The sequence below is a fragment of the Macaca mulatta genome, chromosome 10 (assembly GCF_049350105.2).
Source record: "Macaca mulatta isolate MMU2019108-1 chromosome 10, T2T-MMU8v2.0, whole genome shotgun sequence".
NCBI classification, from domain to species: domain Eukaryota; kingdom Metazoa; phylum Chordata; class Mammalia; order Primates; family Cercopithecidae; genus Macaca; species Macaca mulatta.
Genome location: NC_133415.1, coordinates 31,675,535 through 31,693,164, shown reverse-complemented (window position 1 = coordinate 31,693,164; position 17,630 = coordinate 31,675,535). Strand labels below are relative to the sequence as shown.

General features: G+C 46.7%; 2 protein-coding genes and 1 long non-coding RNA gene across 9 annotated transcripts in view; 2 read left to right on the top strand and 1 right to left on the bottom strand.

The window, feature by feature from the left end:
- Positions 1-2,947, bottom strand: part of SNAP29 (synaptosome associated protein 29) — a 32,755-nt gene extending 29,808 nt beyond the window's left edge. Inside the window, 1 exon segment of the mRNA NM_001261361.2 lies at positions 2,623-2,947. Coding sequence (NP_001248290.1) covers positions 2,623-2,859 — 237 coding nt within the window. The 5' untranslated portion in view covers positions 2,860-2,947.
- Positions 2,948-3,158: 211 nt separating this feature from the next.
- Positions 3,159-17,630, top strand: part of PI4KA (phosphatidylinositol 4-kinase alpha) — a 146,813-nt gene continuing 132,341 nt past the window's right edge. For 6 of the 7 annotated variants that reach the window (XR_013399527.1, XR_013399528.1, XR_013399529.1 and 3 more), the window contains exon 1: positions 3,159-3,391. Coding sequence is in view for 3 of the 7 variants with exons in the window: in XM_077950618.1 (XP_077806744.1) it covers positions 3,161-3,391 (231 nt within the window). In the remaining 4 variants the exon portion in view is untranslated. Of the gene's footprint in view, positions 3,392-3,501; positions 3,568-17,630 lie in introns of those variants that run through there. The other variant, XM_077950620.1, reaches the window with a different exon arrangement.
- Positions 11,901-16,082, top strand: LOC144331942 (uncharacterized). Its single transcript, XR_013399562.1, has 2 exons — positions 11,901-13,354; positions 15,965-16,082. It is a non-coding gene; the product is annotated as an uncharacterized LOC144331942 (long non-coding RNA).

Here is a 17,630-nt window from a genome sequence, read left to right as displayed (position 1 = left end):
CAAAACCTCCTCAACAAGGTTAGGACCAGGCACGGTGCTCAAATCCCAAATCCCAGCACTTTGGGAGGCTGAGGCGGGCAGATTACCTAAGGTCAGGAGTTTGAGACCAGCCTGGCCAACATGAGAGATGTTTTATTAGAGATGGCAAAACCCCATCTCTAATAAAAATAGAAAAATTAGCTGGGCATGGCGGCGGGTGCTTGTAATCCCAGCTACTCGGAAGGCTGAGGCAGGAGAATCGCTTGACCTGGGAGGCGGAGGTAGCAGTGAGCTGAGATCATGCCACTGCACTCTGGCCTGGGAGACAGAGCAAGACTCTGTCTCAAAAACAAAAACAAAAACAAAAATTAGCCAGGTGTGGTAGCAGATGCCTGTAATCCCAGCTACTCAGGAGGCTGAGGCAGGAGAATCACTTGAACTGGGGAGGTGGAGGTTGCAGCAAGCCGAGATCACGCCATTGCACTCCAGCCTGGGTGACAGAGTGAGACTTCATCTCAAACAAAACAAAACAAAAAAACAAAAACAAAAAACCAACAGTTAAACACAGGGAGGTGGGCCAGGCACAGTGGCTCACGCCTATAATCCCAGGACTTTGGGACGCCAAGGTGTGTGTATCACAAGGTCAAGAGATTGAGACCATTCTGGCCAACATGGTGAAACTCCATCTCTATTAAAACCAAAATTAGCCGGGCGTGATAGCGCACGCCTATAGTCCCAGCTACTCAAGAGGCTGAGGCAGGAGAATCACTTGAACCCAGGAGGTGGAGGCTGTAGTGAGCCAAGTTGGTGCCACTGCACGCCAGTCTGGTGACAGAGCGAGAATCTGTCTCAAAATAAAAACAAAAACAAAAACACAGGGAGGTGGATCAATGAGAGATAACATGAACAGAGAGAGGTGGGGAAGGAAAGTAACCCAAGAAAATAGCAAGGGGAAATGACAGAGTGTGGCTCTGTCGCCCAAGCTGGAGTGCAGTGGTATGAACATGGCTCACTGCAGCCTTGACATACTGGGCTCAAGCAATCCTCCTGCCTCAGCCTCCTGAGTAGCTGCACTCACATGCGCATGCCGCCATGCATGGCTAATTTTTAAAATTTTGTAGAGATGGAGTTTCGCCTGCTGGTCTTGAACTCCTGCGCTCAAGTGATCTACCTACCTCGGCCTCACACATTGTTGGGACCGCAGAAGTGCAACCGCACTCAGCTTATTGTATTTTTTTAAACCTTTTTTTTTACTCTGTCCAGACAAAACTGTTTCATTAGTAGGCTGAAGAGAGAATGTGGTGTACAATAAAGAACAATTCTCTACCAGACACCGTTGCTCATGCCTGTAATTCCAGCACTTTGTGAGGCCAAGGCGGGCGGACCGCCTGAGGTCAGGAATTCGAGACCAGTCTGGCCAATACGGCAAAACCCCGCCTCCACTAAAAATACAAAAAAAATTAGCCGGGTGTGGCGGCGCGTGCCTGTAGTCCCAGCTACTCGGGAGACTGATGCAGGAGAATCGTTTGAACCCGGGAGGCAGAAGTTGCAGTGAACCGAGATCGTGCCACTGCACTCCAGCTTGGGCGACAGAGCGAGATTCCATCTCAAAAAAAAAAAAAACAACGACCCTCCAGGATCTCGGTCTGTTGCCTAGGCTGGAGTGCAGCAGCACATCTCAGCTCATGGCAACCTCCGCCTACAAGCGATTCTCCTACCTCAGCCTTCTGAGTAGCTGCGACTACAGGTGCGCTGCCACACCCAGCTAAATTTTTTTTTTTTTTTTTTTTTTTTTTTAAATTTTAGTGAAGACAGGGTTTCACCATGTTGCCCAGGCGGGTCTCGAACTCCTGAGCCCAAGTGATCCGACTGCCTCGGTCTCCCAAAGTGCTGGGTAAATTACAGGCGTGAGTCACCGCGCTTGGCCACAATAATTGTTATTAAAGGTATTACTCTGTGAAATCTAAAGATGGGAAGACGTGATGAAGGTGAGTTGGAGCAATAGACTCAACCCACACACTGTGTGTCTAGGATTTGGGAAGTAAAGGTAAGGCCCTGGACTCAACCAAACTCAGACTTTGGTCAACTCGGCAGCTGTCTAGGCGGACAGGCCTTCAATATCTCTGTTGGTTAGGTGGAGATGTGGTTGATGACGCGGAAAGAACTCGTGGACCACTTGCCCTGACGCTTCAGGGTACCACCTGACACTCGCAGGCACATAGTCCTCTCTTTCTGGCTCACTCCGGAAAGAATGGCCGAAACCCCGTGCCAGACTTTTACACAGGAAATAATGTCGAAAAAACAGACTCTCCATTTTCCTAACCCAGGACCTGCTGTTCAGAATTTTTACTCACCTGCACAGAAAATAATCTGGCGTTTCCCCGTGAGCTAGGCGTAAGAAAAAAAATCAACTAAGTAGACTAACAGCTAAGGAAGATTTCTGGGGTAAACTGCTGTCTTCAAGTACCCCAGATGCACACACTTTCACATAGTTAACAGACTGTTACCACCACTGAGTCACTAAGGTGCAAGAATCTATGCTAGGCAACTTGAGAATTCTCAAGATTGTGAGCAAAACATTTCTCGTCTCCGTTTGATAACGCAGACACCGGCGGGTCCACACCAGCCCTGCCCCAGGCTCACCTCGGAAGAGGCGACCCCAACCTTCTCGGACTCGTACATGAGGGCCAGGGACCTGCTGGTGCTGGCGGCCGTGGCCTCAGCCCTGCGGAGCACCTCCTGCCGCAAGTACTGCTGCCTGTCCGCTGGCGCGTCGGGCTCGTCGGGGAGGTCCCGGGCGTCCCTCCAAGGGGCCGGCCGGGCGCCTTCGTCCTCCCCGTCGTCGTCGAAGGGATTGTAGCTTTTAGGGTAAGCTGACATGGTGCCGGAGTGGCTCTCGGTCTGAGAAAGAGACTGAGGAGAACAGCCACCGCCGCCGTCCAGGGCCTCGCCCCGCCCGCCGACCCCGCGATCGTCGCGCTAACTCCTTCCGCGCGTCGCGCGCACGTGGCCCCGCCCTCGGAGCCGACCATCGCGCAGGTCGGCTGGGGGGGGCCCACGCCCGGCGCGCGCAACCGCAGCCTACTGTCCATCCCCTCTCTCCCCTGCAGCGGTGGGCCCGCCCCGCAGTCACGCCCTATCTACTGTCGGCAACTGAGAGGTCACGTGGCGGGAAAGCCGGATGCGCCTACGCCTGCGCCCTGAGGTCGGGCGCTCGCTGGCCGGGAGCGGGGAGCCGGCGGGCACCGCCGCGGCGCGTGAGGTGATGGCGGCGGCCCCGGCCCGGGGAGGCGGCGGCGGCGGCGGCGGCGGCGGCGGCTCCGGTTCCTGCGCCTCGCGGGGTTTCTATTTCAACACGGTCCTGTCACTGGCCCGCTCCCTGGCGGTGCAGAGACCAGCATCCTTGGAGAAGGTAATGTCGGCGGGCTCTGCCGCGGGCTGACAGGAGGAGGGGCTGGGGTGGCGAAGCGTGGAGGCGGGACGAAGGTCGGTGGGAGGCCGAGGCTGGGCTCGCAGGCAGCCTGTGCGGGAGGGGGCGTCTGAGCGGAGGGATCTAGCTGAGGAAGGAGGCCCCAGAGGGAGGAGCTGGTGAAGAGAGAGGGACCGTGGGGGAGGGGTCGGTGGGGCCTGCAGGGCCGCTGCAGGTGGGAGGTCGTGGGATTGGGGTAGGGGGGACGTGAGCTGCTGGCCCAGGGAGCATCTTGTGACATCGCGGGGGTGGAGACTGGATCGCGGGCGTCAGTGAGGAGCAGTGGGATGAGCCGATGACCAGGGGTCAAGACCTGGGGCTTTGCTTCCGATTTCAGCTGCTTTTTATTCGGCGACCTTGGGAAAATGCCTTTCTCTTAAAATGGGGATGCTTTTATCTGCTTTGCCGGCTTCACCGGACTGCGGTGGCTAGAAGACGAAACACTGTGTTGAAAGTGCTTTCTCACTGTAAACCAACTGCGCAGTGTTATTCTACGAGGCTGGGGGCGTTAGATTGGGTAAAAGATTGTGCGTTTGCAGAAGGGACAGTGGCAGGAAAGGGAGAGTGAACTGTCAGTGGGCAGAGAAGTGAACTCGGGATTGCTTCAGAAGAGAATGGTGAAGTCGTGCCGGAGCAATCCTCATCTTGGGAGAAAGGTGAAAGGCAACTCAGTGGTGTGCCTTGAGATCTGGAAGGAGACAGGTTTTAGAGTTAGACCTAAATTTGTTTCCTGCACTGGCACTTACCGTGTCTTCTTGGGTAAATTACTTCAACTTTTAGAGCTTCTGTATCGTTACTTGTGAGATGAGGTTGGAGGTTCTTGAGAATTAAATGAGTTCTAGCATAAAGCGTCTTCACGGGGCTGAGCACAGAGTGGGTGAGCAGTAAATGTCAACTTTGTTTGCCCACCAGTGTGTGATGAGACTCAGCACAATGTTTAGCCCCGAAAGGATGGAATTATTTTCCCACTCAACTTTTTGGCAAATGGAAAGAGGATGTTTTCCGACAAGATAAGAAGACAGTAAAAGAAGCCTGCTGCAGTTGGGAGTGGTTTTGTGGCTCTCTGCTGATGGGTGAAGCTGAAAGGCTATTTTAGGCACTTTTGGCAGAGTGACCTGGTCCTTGGCCTTGTCGGTTCTCATATTTGATTTTATTTTTTATTTTTTATTTATTTATTTTTTTGAGGTGGAGTCTTCACTCTGTCGCCCAGGCTGGAGTGCAGTGGCGCGATCTCGGCTCACTGCAAGCTCCGCCTCCTGGGTTCGCGCCATTCTCCTGCCTCAGCCTCCCAAGTAGCTGGGACTACAGGTGCCCGCCACCGCGCCCGGCTAATTTTTTGTATTTTAGTAGAGACGGGGTTTCGCCGTGTTAGCCAGGATGGTCTCGATCTCCTGACCTCGTGATCCGCCCGCCTCGGCCTCCCAAAGTGCAGGGATTACAGGCGTGAGCCACCGCGCCCGGCCTCATATTTGATTTTATCACGCACCTTCAGGGTGAGGAGGTCCTGGCAAATTGGTGCTAACCTGACTTCTAGCTAAAGAGGGAGTGCAATGCAATGGAAAGGACATGAGTTTGGAAAATAGGACCTCTGAATTTAAATCCTGTATCAGTTTCTTGCACTAGTGTGACTCTAGACAGGTCAGTTCCCTTCTCTGATACTTTGCTATCTTCTGTCAATACAAGATAGTACTTAGTGGAAACATTGTGAAGATGAACAGAAAGGCCTGTGGGTATCTAATGTATGATCACTGTTATTAGGTAGTCTGACTAATGCAGCATAGTGCTGTTTTATTAAATCAAACTCATGCTAGCTAGTCAGCACATTCGCTTCTTAGCAGGAGAGCCAACAAGTATATCTTATGTCTGATTGCTGGATTCTGGGAGAAGAGAGAAGAGAATGCAGGAAATTGGATGATCTTTGAGAAGCTGGTCCTGCAGCTCCAGCAGTGGTAGCACCCTTTCCATCAGTAACTCAGAAAAGGGCACCTTGAGCTCAATTTGCCTTCTTCAGCCATGTTCACCAGTCTTGAGAACATTCTGTAATTGCAACATTCTTAGCTTTGTAGTAATAACTGCTTCAGTTGTCAAGATTATATTTTATGGTCGGGCGTGGTGGCTCATGCCTGTAATCCCAGCACTTTGGGAGGCTGAGACAAGCGAATCACTTGAGGTTGGAGTTCGCGACCAGCCTGGCCAACATGGTGAAACCCTGTCTCTACTAAAAATACAAAATTAGCTGGGCATGGTGGTGCGTGCCTGTAATCCCAGCTACTTGGGAGACTGAGGCAGGAGAATCACTTGAACCTGAGAGGCGGAGGTTGCAGTGAGCCAAGATTGCGCCATTGCACTCCAGCCTGGGCGACAAGAGCGAAACTCCATCTCAAAAAAAAAAAAAATTTTATTTTGCAAGGAACACAGTCATAGCCACAGGTTGGCAGCTCCCTAATGCCTCTTACTTTAAGAAGTACTTCAGTCTCATTGGCAACATTTACCAATCACTTTTTTGTTGTACCTGATTTCCTTCTGGGAATCTGATTGCTAGGCTGGTGGTGCCTAAATTAAAAACTTAGGATGCTGATTCTCTAATGGACTTTCCTGGGCACAAACTTTGCATGCATGTATTGAATGTTTTTGCTGCTGTAGCAAGGAGCAAGCTTGATGTATATCCTCAGAGGAGGGAGAGAACAGAAGGAAGCCTGTGCATGGGTTTCTACAGGCAGCCCTGACGTGCTTTTAGTGACACTTGAGGTCTTTTCCCATTGCTGATATCCATTCACTGTGAAAAATGTAGCCATGAGTACAGCTGTATACATGTGGGCAGTCTGGGGGCCCCCTAAAGCAACTTATTTCATAGAGGAGGCTTCTGTCAGTGGCTGAACCCATTAAGTATATGTGAATTCCTCTTATCCTCATCTAAGATCTTGCAACTTGATTATGCTAGAGATCATTGTTAATATATAGTCCTATGATATGTGTCTTACTACATTCCTCTATTTTAAAGCAATTCACAAAAAGCCTTTAGCATTCCCAAGGAAAAGTTTCTTGTTCTTAAGAGTAAAGGAATTTTAGAGGACGCACCTGAAATAATAAAGATGGATACTTAACGGCAGGAGATGTGTGTTTAAAACCCAATCCCCTCCCTTCTCTCTTCCCTCTTTCCCTTCTCTTTTCTTCTATTTTCTTTTCTTTTCTTTCTTCCTGAGAGATTGGAGGACTGTGTGGGGCTTGATCTAGATGGGGTTGACTAAGTTTGCAGAACCAGACCTTGCATCTCAGCTCAGACATTGGTAACTCAGGCAGCCCTGACATGGTTTTAGTGACACTTGAGGTACATTAATGACATAACCTTCCCTACCTTTGTCTCTCTACATGCCACAGTTGTGTTTACTTACTCTAGTCACTTACTCTAATCCCAGTCTGTGAAACCAAGCCTATTACTGCTCTGTGGACTTTACTTAAAAAAAATTACCTTAGGCTGGACGCAGTGACTCACGCCCATAATCCCAGCACTTTGGGAGGCTGAGGCAGTCTGATCGCTTGAGGTCAGGAGTTCGAGACCAGCCTGGCCAACATGATGAAACCCCCTTCTCTACTAAAAATACAAAAGTTAGCCGGGCGTGGTGGCGGGCATCTGTAATCCCAACTACTTGGGAGGCTGAGGCCAGGGAATTGCTTGAACCCAGGAGGTGGAGGTTGCAGTGAGCCGAGATCTCACCACTGCATTCTGGCTTGGGTGACAAAGGGAGACTCCGTCTCAAAAAAACAAAACAAAACAAAAAATTACTTTCGACTAGACCAGTTAAATCAGAAGCAGTGTTAATTTGGTTGCTCAAGTGAAAAGCAGCAAGTCAACCTTGCTACAAGTCTGCCATCTACTCTTTTTTTTCCTCTTTCCTTTAATAAACCAATGAAATCCCATCTAATTTTTTTTTTTTTTTGAAACGGAGTCTCGCTCTGTCACCCAAGCTGGAGTGCAGTGGCCGGATCTCAGCTCACTGCAAGCTCCACCTCCCGGGTTCACGCCATTCTCCTGCCTCAGCCTACCGAGTAGCTGGGACTACCGGCGTCCACCACCTCGCCCGGCTATTTTTTTGTATTTTTTTAGTAGAGACGGGGTTTCACCATGTTAGCCAGGATGGTCTCGATCTCCTGACCTTGTGATCCGCCCGTCTCGGCCTCCCAAAGTGCTGGGATTACAGGCTTGAGCCACCGAGCCCGGCCCTTTTTTTTTTTTTAAATAGACATGGGGGTCTCACCATCTTGCCCAAGCTGGTCTCAAACTCCAGGGCTTAAGGGATCCTCCTGCCTTCGCCTCCCAAAGTGCTGGGATTATAGGCATGAGCTACTCCAACCTGGCCAAGATCCCATCTACTCTCATATTTCAAACTAGACTCCTGCCATGTTCCCATAGCCAAAACCAGGACCCTTGAGCATCTGTTCTGATCCATGTCTGAGTTTGAGCTTTTCCTGCTAGGCTATGCTTTAGACTGGGGTCCCACCCCCAGGATTGGAACCCACCTCAGAGGACACTCTCTCTGTGAAGCCCGTTGAACCAAGTCCTACCCAGTGCTCAGCCCCTCTCCCTCTGGGAGAAAGATAAGAAGAAAAAAATAGACATAATTAAGAAAGTGAGGCTTTTCAACATTGGGATCTCCATATACAGTTGGCTTCCAGACTCCTCCTTCCTGATTTCTATCTGCCCGCTAGTCTCGTTCTGCCTTCCTGGTTCTCACCTGTCTTCAGAATGTTGCTGAGCCACCCCTACCAAGCTTCCTCCTGGCTCTGCCTGGCTAATCTTCCTTTTCGTCAGGGAAGTTCAGTGGCCTGTTTTCTGTCTCTCCTCTGTAGGCCTGTGTTAAACCAGTGGACCCTCGATCCTGGGATACCAAGAGTCATGGGCAGAGCTTCTGTTCCTCTCCCCACCCTCAGGAGGCTTTGATCAGAGCCCTTTTTCCATGTCCTAAAATGTCCTCTTTGTTTTCTTCAGTTAGAATGCCAGAATCCTGAGGTGTCGTAGCTAACTATTGATCTGATTTTTGAAAGAAAATAGAGACGGAGTCTCACCATTTTGCCCAGGCTGGTCTCAAATTTCTGGGCTCAAGTGATTCTCTTGCCTTGGCCGCCCAAAGTGCTGGGATTATAGGCGTGAGCTGCTGCACCCAGCCTGATCTGATGTTTAAATGGCACTGTGGCATTAGGGACAGGCTGAACCCTTCTTGGTGGCCATATGTGCTCCATAAGATGAGTTAATTCTAATCTGTAGTTGGAAGAATATGTGGCTTGGTGCTTAGGGTAGTGGGCTTTCTGGAGTTCATGGTTATTCAGTGTGTACGTTAGAGTGGTACTTTAGAGTGGTGTGCCGTGGAGTAAAAATCATAGTGGTGGCGTTTTTTCAGCATCAGGAAGCTGAGAATTTCCCATCCTCTTTCCCTTTCCTTTGTGCGATTGTGTTAAGAACAGCCATCTGTAGATTGAGAGGAGAGAATGAGGGTCAGCGGAGGGTATACATGTTGCCAGAATCATTATTATTAAGTCAACTCTTAAAATATTTTAAGAAGAAATTGGAAGAAGAAAAAATCTTTACCTGTAACCATACCATATTAACTGTTAGTTTGCTAGATTGCCATAACAGAGTACCACAGACTGGCTTAAACAACACAGATGTATTTCCTCCTCATTCTGGAAGCTAGAAGTTCAAGATGAAGGTGTCAGCAATGTTGATTCCTTCTGAGGTCCCTTTCTCCCTCTGTCTTCACGTAGCCTTCCCTCGGTGCCCTCCTGCGTCACCAGCTGTTTGCCTCCCCAGGGGGCAGAAATGTTCTATTTCTTACTCCTTACTGCAGATTCTCTTTTCTGCTGTGTTTGCAGTTTGCACTCATTGGAGATGTGGTTGCCTCTAATCTTTCTCACCAGCAGCTATTTCCATCATTGACGTCAGTTGCTGAAATTTATGAATTTTATCTTCGTGATTGCTTATTTATATTTCTATTTTTGTATTTGCTTCTGTTGTATATGTTGGCATACTGGAGAAACGCTTGGCCTTTCATGAACATTGCCAAGTCAGCCAGAACACTACTTTCATTTGTGTGGTAAACTGACAAATACAGGGTTGAGGCAGAAATCCTCAGGTCTCATTTGCGTTTGTTTATTGAGTCCTGAGAGGCTCTGTCTCTGCTGCAGAAGCCATTCTCTTTTCCTGAATGTTTTTCTGTGTTTCAAGCTGGTCTGGAAGCCTGGATTCAGGATAGCCAAGGCGGCCAGCCAGGCACAGTGGCTCATGCCTGTAATCTCAGCACTTTCGGAGGCTGAGGCAGGCAGATCACCTGAGGTCAGGAGTTTGAGACCAGCCTGGCCAACATGGCGCAACCCTGTCTCTACTAAAAATACAAAAATTAGCAGGGCATGGTGGTATGGACCTGTAATCCCAGCTACTTGGGAGGCTAAGGCAAGAGAATTGCTTGAACCCAGGAGGTGGTGCGGTGAGCCGAGATTGCACCACTGCACTCCAGCCTGGGTGACAGAACAAGACTCCGATTCAAAAAAAAAAAAAAAAGATAACCAAGGCTATACTATTATAAAAGCTACAGATGGCACCATCCATTCATATGATAAGTCTTTGGGGGTTTGCTGTGTTGCAGGCACTGTGCTAGGCGCTGGCATTAGAGGGGTGGATAAATAGACATTAAAAAAAAAAATAGAGGTAGGGTCTCACTGTGTTGCTCAAGCTGGTCTCAAATTCCAGGACTCAAACTGTCTGTCCACTTCGGCCTTCCAAAGTGCTAGGATTATAGGCATGAGCCACTGTGCTTGGCCTAGACATTTTTTAAAATTAAAATTACATTTTTTTGGAGACAGTTTTGCTTTTTCACTCAGGCTGGAGTGCAGTGACGTGATCGTAACTTACTACCACCTTGAATTCCTGGGTTTGACGGATCCTCCTGCCTCAGCCTCCCAAGTAGTTGGGACTATAGGTGTGCACATCATACCTGGCTAAGTAAAAAAAATAATTTTTTTTAGAGATGGGATCTTACTATCTTAAGAGCCCAGGCTTATCTGAAACCGTGGGCTCAAGTGATCCACTCACTTTAGCCTCTCAAAGTGCTGAGATTATAGGCATGAGTCACTGTACCCAGCCAAAATTTAAAAAATTTTTAATGAGTATATAGTCCCAGGGACCTATTGGGACTCCTTCAGCGTGCACTACCACAGTCAGCTAATTTTTTGTATTTTAGTAGAGACGGGGTTCCAGGCTAGTCTTGAACTCCTGGCCTCAAGTGATTCACCCACCTCGGCCTCCCAAAGTGCTGGTGTTAACAGGCAAGCCACTGTACCTGGCCTGAGTGTTTAGATTTTTGTTGTCTTCCTTTAGGGAATGTTGGGCCTTGTTCTGGTAGGTAGTTGCTGTCGTTTAATTTGATCCTTCTGAGGCTAGGTTTTTCAATAGTGCTTTCTTGAGATATAATTCACATACCATAAAATTTACCCATTTAAAATGTACAATTCATCATTTTTAGTGTTTTCACAGAGTTGTCCATCCATCGCCATGATCATTTTTAGGTCATTTTCTTTGCCCTCAAAAGAAATCTTGCTGTTACCCTCCAGCCCTACCAGCCCCATCCCTAGGCAACCACTAGTTTACTTTCTGTCTCTGTAGATTTATTCTGAACATTTTATAGAAATAGAATTATATAAGATGTGGTTCTTTGTGATTGGTTTCTTTTACTTGGCATATTTTCAAGGTTCATCCATGTTGTAGCATCTCATTACTTCATTTTTATTACTGAATAGTATTTGTATGCATACACCACATTTTATCCATTTATTAGTAGGTGGATGTTTGGATTGTTTCTACATTTTGACTATTATAAATAACGCTGCTATGGAAATTCATGTACAAGTGTTTCTGTAGACATATTTTCATTTTTCTTAGGTCTTTAACTAGATGTGGAATTGCTGGGCCATACAGTAACTCTAGGTTTAACTTTTCGAGGAAGTCCAGACTGCTTTCCAAAGTTACTACACCGTTTGCATTCTCACCAACAGTGTACAGAAAGCTTGTTTTCTGTACGTTGTCACCAACACTCTGGTTTGTCTGTCTTTCCAGTTATAGCCATCCTAGTGGATGTGAAGTGGGATCTTATTATTCTGTTGTGGATATGCATTTGCCTGATGGTTAATGATGTTGAGCCAGCCTATTCTATCCTAGAACAGCCACTCTTTTTGGGTATTTGTAGATCTCCTTTGGAGATATATCTATTCAGATCCTTTGTCCATTTTTAAATTGTAGTTTTTTTTTTATTAAGTTATAATAGTTCTTTATGTATTTTAGATACAAGTGTCTTAAGATATATGATTTGCAAATATTTTCTCCCGTTCTGTGGGCTTTTTCACTTTCTTCATGGTGTTCTTTGAACCATAAAAGTTTTAAATTTCCATGATGTCCATTTTGTCATTTTTTTTTTTTTTTTTTTTTTTTTTTTTTGTCCCCTGTGCTTTTGGTGTTGTATCTAAGAAACCATTGTCCAATTCCAAGGTCACAAAGACTTACACCTGTGTTTTTTGTTAGCAGTTTTATAGTTTAGCTCTTACATTTGAGTTTTTGATCCATTTTAAGTTTTTATTTGATATGAGATGGGGGTCCACTTTCTTTTGCATGTGAATATCCACTTGTCTCAGCACGATTTCTTGGAAAGACTGTTCTTTTTTCCATTGAGGGGTCTTGGAACCCTTGTCAAAAATCAGTTGACTGTAAGTGTGAGGGTTTATTTGGTCTATATTTCTTTCCTGATGCTGGCTCGTGTACTGTTTTGATTACTTTAGCTTTGTAGCAAATTTTGAAATTGGGAAGAATGAGTCCTCCACCTTTGTTCTTCCTTTTCAAGATAGTTTTTGCTATTCTGGGTCCCTGGAATTACCATGGGAATTTTAGGGTTAGCTTGTTAGTTCTGCAAAGAACTCACCTAGGGTTTTGATAGGGATGGTGTTGAATTTGTAGGTCAGTTTGGACTGTATTGCTGTATTGTCCTTTTTTTTTGTTTTTTGAGACGGAGTCTCTCTCAGTCACCCAGGCTGGAGTGCAGTGGCACAATCTCATCTCACTGCAACCTCCACCTCCCAGGTTCAAGCATTTCTCCTGCCTCTGCCTTGTAGGTAGCTGGGACTACAGGTGTGCACAAACATGCCTGGCTAATTTTTGTATTTTTAGTAGAGACAGGATTTTGCCTTGTTGGCCAGGCTGGTCTTGAACTCTTGACTTCAGGTGATCCACCCACCTTGGCCGCCCAAACTGCTGGGATTATAGGCGTGAGCCACTGTGCTCGGCCTATATTGCCATCTAAACAATGGTAACTATTTTTGATCTATGAACGTGGGATGCCTTTCCATTTATTTAGGTTTTCTTTACTTTCAGCAATGTTTCTTAGTTTTGCACTTCTTTTGTTTTTATTCATAAGTTACTTTTTTTTTTTTTTGATGCTATTTTAAATGAAATTGTTTGTTTGTTTGTTTGTTTTTTGAAACAGGGTCTCACTATCACTCAAGCTGGAGAGCAGTGGTATGCAGTGGTATTATCACAGCTTACTATAGCCTGGACCTCCCAGGCTTAAGCAGTCCTCCCACCTCAGCCTCTGAAGTAGCTGGAACTACAGGCACAAGCCACCATGGCCTGGCTAGTTTTTGTAGAAACTGGGTTTCACCATGTACTCCAGGTTGGTTTCAGGTTTCATCATGTACCCCAGGCTGGTCTTGAACTCGTGGGCTCAAGTGATCCACCCACCTCAGCCTCCCAAAGTGTTGAGATTACAGGCGTGAGCCACTGCACCCAGCCTCCTGGCTAATTTCTAAAATTTTTTGTAGAGACAGAGTCTCACTATGTTGCCCAGACTGGTCTCAAACTCCTGGGCTCAGGCGATCCTCCTGCCTCAGCCTCCCAAAGTGCTGAGATTATTACAGTTGTTTTTCTTTTTAGATTTTTATTTATTCATTTTTCTTCAACTTTTATTTTAGGTTCATGTTCAGGATGTGCAGGTTTGTTAAATGTGTGCCATGGTGGTTTGCTGCACAGATCATCTCATCACCTATGTATCAAGCCCAGCATCCATTAGCTATTACTTTTTTTTTTTTTTGAGATGGAGTCTTGCTCTGTTGCCTAGTCTGGAGTGCAGTGGCGTGATCTCAGCTCACTGCAACCTCCGCCTCCTCTGTTCAAGTGATTCCCCTGCCTCAGCCTCCTGGGTAGCTGGGATTACAGGTGTGTGCCACCACACCCAGCTAATTTTTTTGTATTTTTAGTAGAGACGGGGTTTCATCATGTTGGTCAGGCTGGTCTCAAACTACTGACCTCATGATCCACCTGCCTCTACTTCCCAAAGTGCTGGGATTACAGGCGTGAGCCACCGCGCCTGGCCCCCCCACCCCCCTCTTCTTTTTTTTTTTTTTTTTTTTTTTGGGAGCCTGCACTGTTGCCTAGGCTGAAATGCACTGGGGCGATCTCAGTTCACTACAACCTCTGCCTCCCAGGTTCTAGCGATTCTTCCGCCTCAGCCTCCTAATCAGCTTGGTCTACAGACACACGCCACCACGCCTGGCTAATTTTCGTTTTTTTTTTTTTTTTTTTTTTTGAGATGGAGTCTTGCTTGGTCACCCAGGCTGGAGTGCAGTAGTGTGATCTCGACTCACTGCAAGTTCCGCCTCCCGGGTTCACGCCATTTTCCGAGTAGCTGGGACTACAGGCGCCTGCCACCTCGCCCGGCTAATTTTTTTTTTTTAATTTTTGGTAGAGATGGGGTTTCACCGTGTTAGTCAGAATGGTCTCGATCTCCTAACCTCAGGCGATCCACCTGCCTCGGCCTCCCAAAGTGCTGGGATTACAGGCGTGAGCCACTGCGCCCGGCTGATTTTCCTATCTTAATTTTGTATCTTTTTTTTTTTTTTTTTTTTTTTTTTGTTGAGACAGAGTCTCGCTCTGCCGCCCAGGCTGGAGTGCAGTGGCCGGATCTCAGCTCACTGCAAGCTCCGCCTCCCGGGTTCACGCCATTCTCCTGCCTCAGCCTCCCGAGTAGCTGGGACTATAGGCGCCCGCCACCTCGCCCGGCTAGTTTTTTGTATTTTTAAAGTAGAGACGGGGTTTCACCATGTCAGCCAGGATGGTCTCGATCTCCTGACCTCGTGATCCACCCGTCTCGGCCTCCCAAAGTGCTGGGATTACAGGCTTGAGCCACCGCGCCCGGCCTTAATTTTGTATCTTGTAACCTTGCTGAATTTGTTTGTTAGAAGGCCATGAATCTGTCCAAAGATGACCAAAGAGCATCTTTTTTATTTTGTATTTTTGGAGACAGGATTCTGCTCTGTTGCCCAGGCTGGAGTGCAGTGGCACAATCATAGCTTACTGCAGCCTCAGACTCCTAGGCTCAAGCAGTACTCCCACCTCAGCTTCCCAAGCAACTGGGATTACAGGCACTTCCCACCGCACTCAGCTCAAAAGAGCATCTCTAATGAAAGTCTGATCCAGGGTGCTTGTAGGAGCAGGTGCTGTTCCATTTACATTTGTAGGTCCATGTGTATCATGTCACAGTCACCTTTATCATGATAGCTCTGAGTCACTTTGAAAATGTCAACTTATGTTCAATATTTTTTTGTCTGAGGGGACAGTACATTTGAGAAACACAATTACAAATGGTTTTAACAGAAAAATATACCATTGATACTTAAATCTTAGTCTTTCGTTCTCAGGGAATTTTGTTTTCTCCAGAAAGACTGTTCCCAGAGGTTTTAAATAACAAGTAGTACTCTTTTAAAAAAATCATTTAATTATCCAACTTTTGTAATGCTATTATTGTAGCTTTATTTTGACCTAAATACCTTACAAATACCCTCTGTTATGGTTGATTCTCATCTGCAATTTTCTGCCCAGTCATCCAGACTTACAATTAAGAATCTTATTTTCTCCTTGGTTTAGCATTTCCTTACCTTGGCAGTCAAAATTCACATCTTTGAGCTATCTGTCTTTTAATATCCTTGGGTTAAAGTACTGCCAAGAGTTCTTATCAGAGTCTAAGTCAGTCGTATCTGTTGCCTCCCTGTGGTCCATTGGCTTAACAACCTTTTGAAAGTGGTAGGTAGGCCGGGCGCAGTGGCTCACGTCTGTAATCCCAGCACTTTGGGAGGCTGAGGCGGGTGGATCACAAGGTCAGGAGATCGAGACCATCCTGGCTAACACGGTAAAACCCCGTCTCTACTAAAAAAAATACAAAAAACTAGCTGGGCGAGGTGGCGGGCGCCTGTAGTCCCAGCTACTCGGGAGGCTGAGGCAGGAGAATGGCGTAAACCCGGGAGGCGGAGCTTGCAGTGAGCTGAGATCCGGCCACTGCACTCCAGCCCGGGCTACAGAGCGAGACTCCGCCTCAAAAAAAAAAAAAAAAAAAAACGGTGAAACCCCGTCTCTACTAAAAATACAAAAAATTAGCCGGGCGCGGAGGCGGGCGCCTGTGGTCCCAGCTACTCGGGAGGCTGAGGCAGGAGAATGGCGTCGGCCCGGGAGGTGGAGCTTGCAGTGAGCCGAGATCGCGCCACTGCACCCCAGCCTGGGCGACAGATCGAGACTCCGTCTCAAAAAAAAAAAAAAAAAAAAAAGAAAGTGGTAGGTAGAACCCCTCTGGATCCTTTTTGTAAATGGGAAAAACCCTGGCCATCGTGGTCAGATTTTGAGCTTAATGACTTTTTATAATGACCCACTCCCCCTAAGACCCTAAAAACGAACAACTTGCTAGCTTATTGTAAAATTCTGATTCTGAAAAGCCATTTGATGTTATTTTTCTTTTCATTTTTTTCAAAGACTATAGGGTTAATGCTTTATCTTGCCTTAGGACTTTGACCTCTCTGTGTCTGTTTCATCATATGTAAAAGGAGGATGATTAATAATAGCTACCTAATGAGCTGTTGTGAGGATTAAATAAGATAATACAGATGAACACATGATAAATGCTCAATATGTGTTAGCTGTCATTATTTGGAGAATGGCACCCACCAGAACTGGGTGTGACGATTTCTATAGGACCCAGGTTCAAGTCTTCAAATATCTTTCTCATAAGAGTCCCAGTTTCCAAGAGTATTTTGCACCAGGCTTTCAGGGCCCTCTGTCATTTAGTTTCTGACTTGTGTTACTTGCTAGTTGTGTCATTTTTATTAGTTTTGTAACTTCTGCTGGATTGTAACACTCGGGAGGGAGTGATTGTACATTATATATTACTTCATTTGAGAGTTTTCTACCCATCCCTCCATTCATTCAGTGAGGCAGCAGAAACTTGTTCAGTGTCAACTGCATGCCAGCACTGTGCCTGGTACTGACTATATGACAAGTATCACAGTGTAGTTAAACCCTGCTTTCTAGTAGCCCTTACCTCTTTTCTTTCCTCCTCACCTTATCAAATGCTGTGACCTTGGCCGCTTTAGTTGCACTAAGTAGTTGTTAAAGTTCTGAAATGTGCAGGGTGCAGTGGAGTGATGAGGAGGTCACAGTCCTCTCTGCAGTAAGAGGATAAGTATACAAGTAACTCTGAGATGTCAGGAAGGTGATTATCTTGAGAAATACAGAGTTCTATGTGAGCTATTGAGAAGTATGATGGGAGATACTACGTCAAGTTGCTGAGGTCTGGAAAATGTTTGAGAGGCGTGAGACAGTTGAGATGGATCTTGGAAGGATGGGTTGAATTTTTATAGGGGAGATACAGCAGGTTGAACAAAATGTTTCAGATGGGTCAAAACCATGGAAAAGGCCAGGCAGGGAGAAATGAGAGTTGATACATAGCGGCCTGGGTTTATGAGAGAAGTTTTGGGACTGGGAGTGTGCACTGAGGGTTCATTGGGCAATGGGGAACCATTGAAAGTATATGAACCAGAAGTGGAAATATTGGAGTAGGAAGAGACAAAATAAGAAGGAAGGTCTGGTTAGGAGCCTGTTGCCTCAGATGCACTTAACTTATCTGGACCTAGTTGCCTAACCTGTAAAACAGGAATAGAATAACACATGGCCTGCCTGAAAGTGGACATTTACTGGTTGCATCTGCAAGCTCTCCCAGCCCTATACCTACACTTCTTCATATGTTTGGGAGTTGTCAGTGATCCTCAAGCCTGCAGTTCAGGGTAAGCATATCAGTGGAGCACCTGAACTTGTGTATATTCTGTA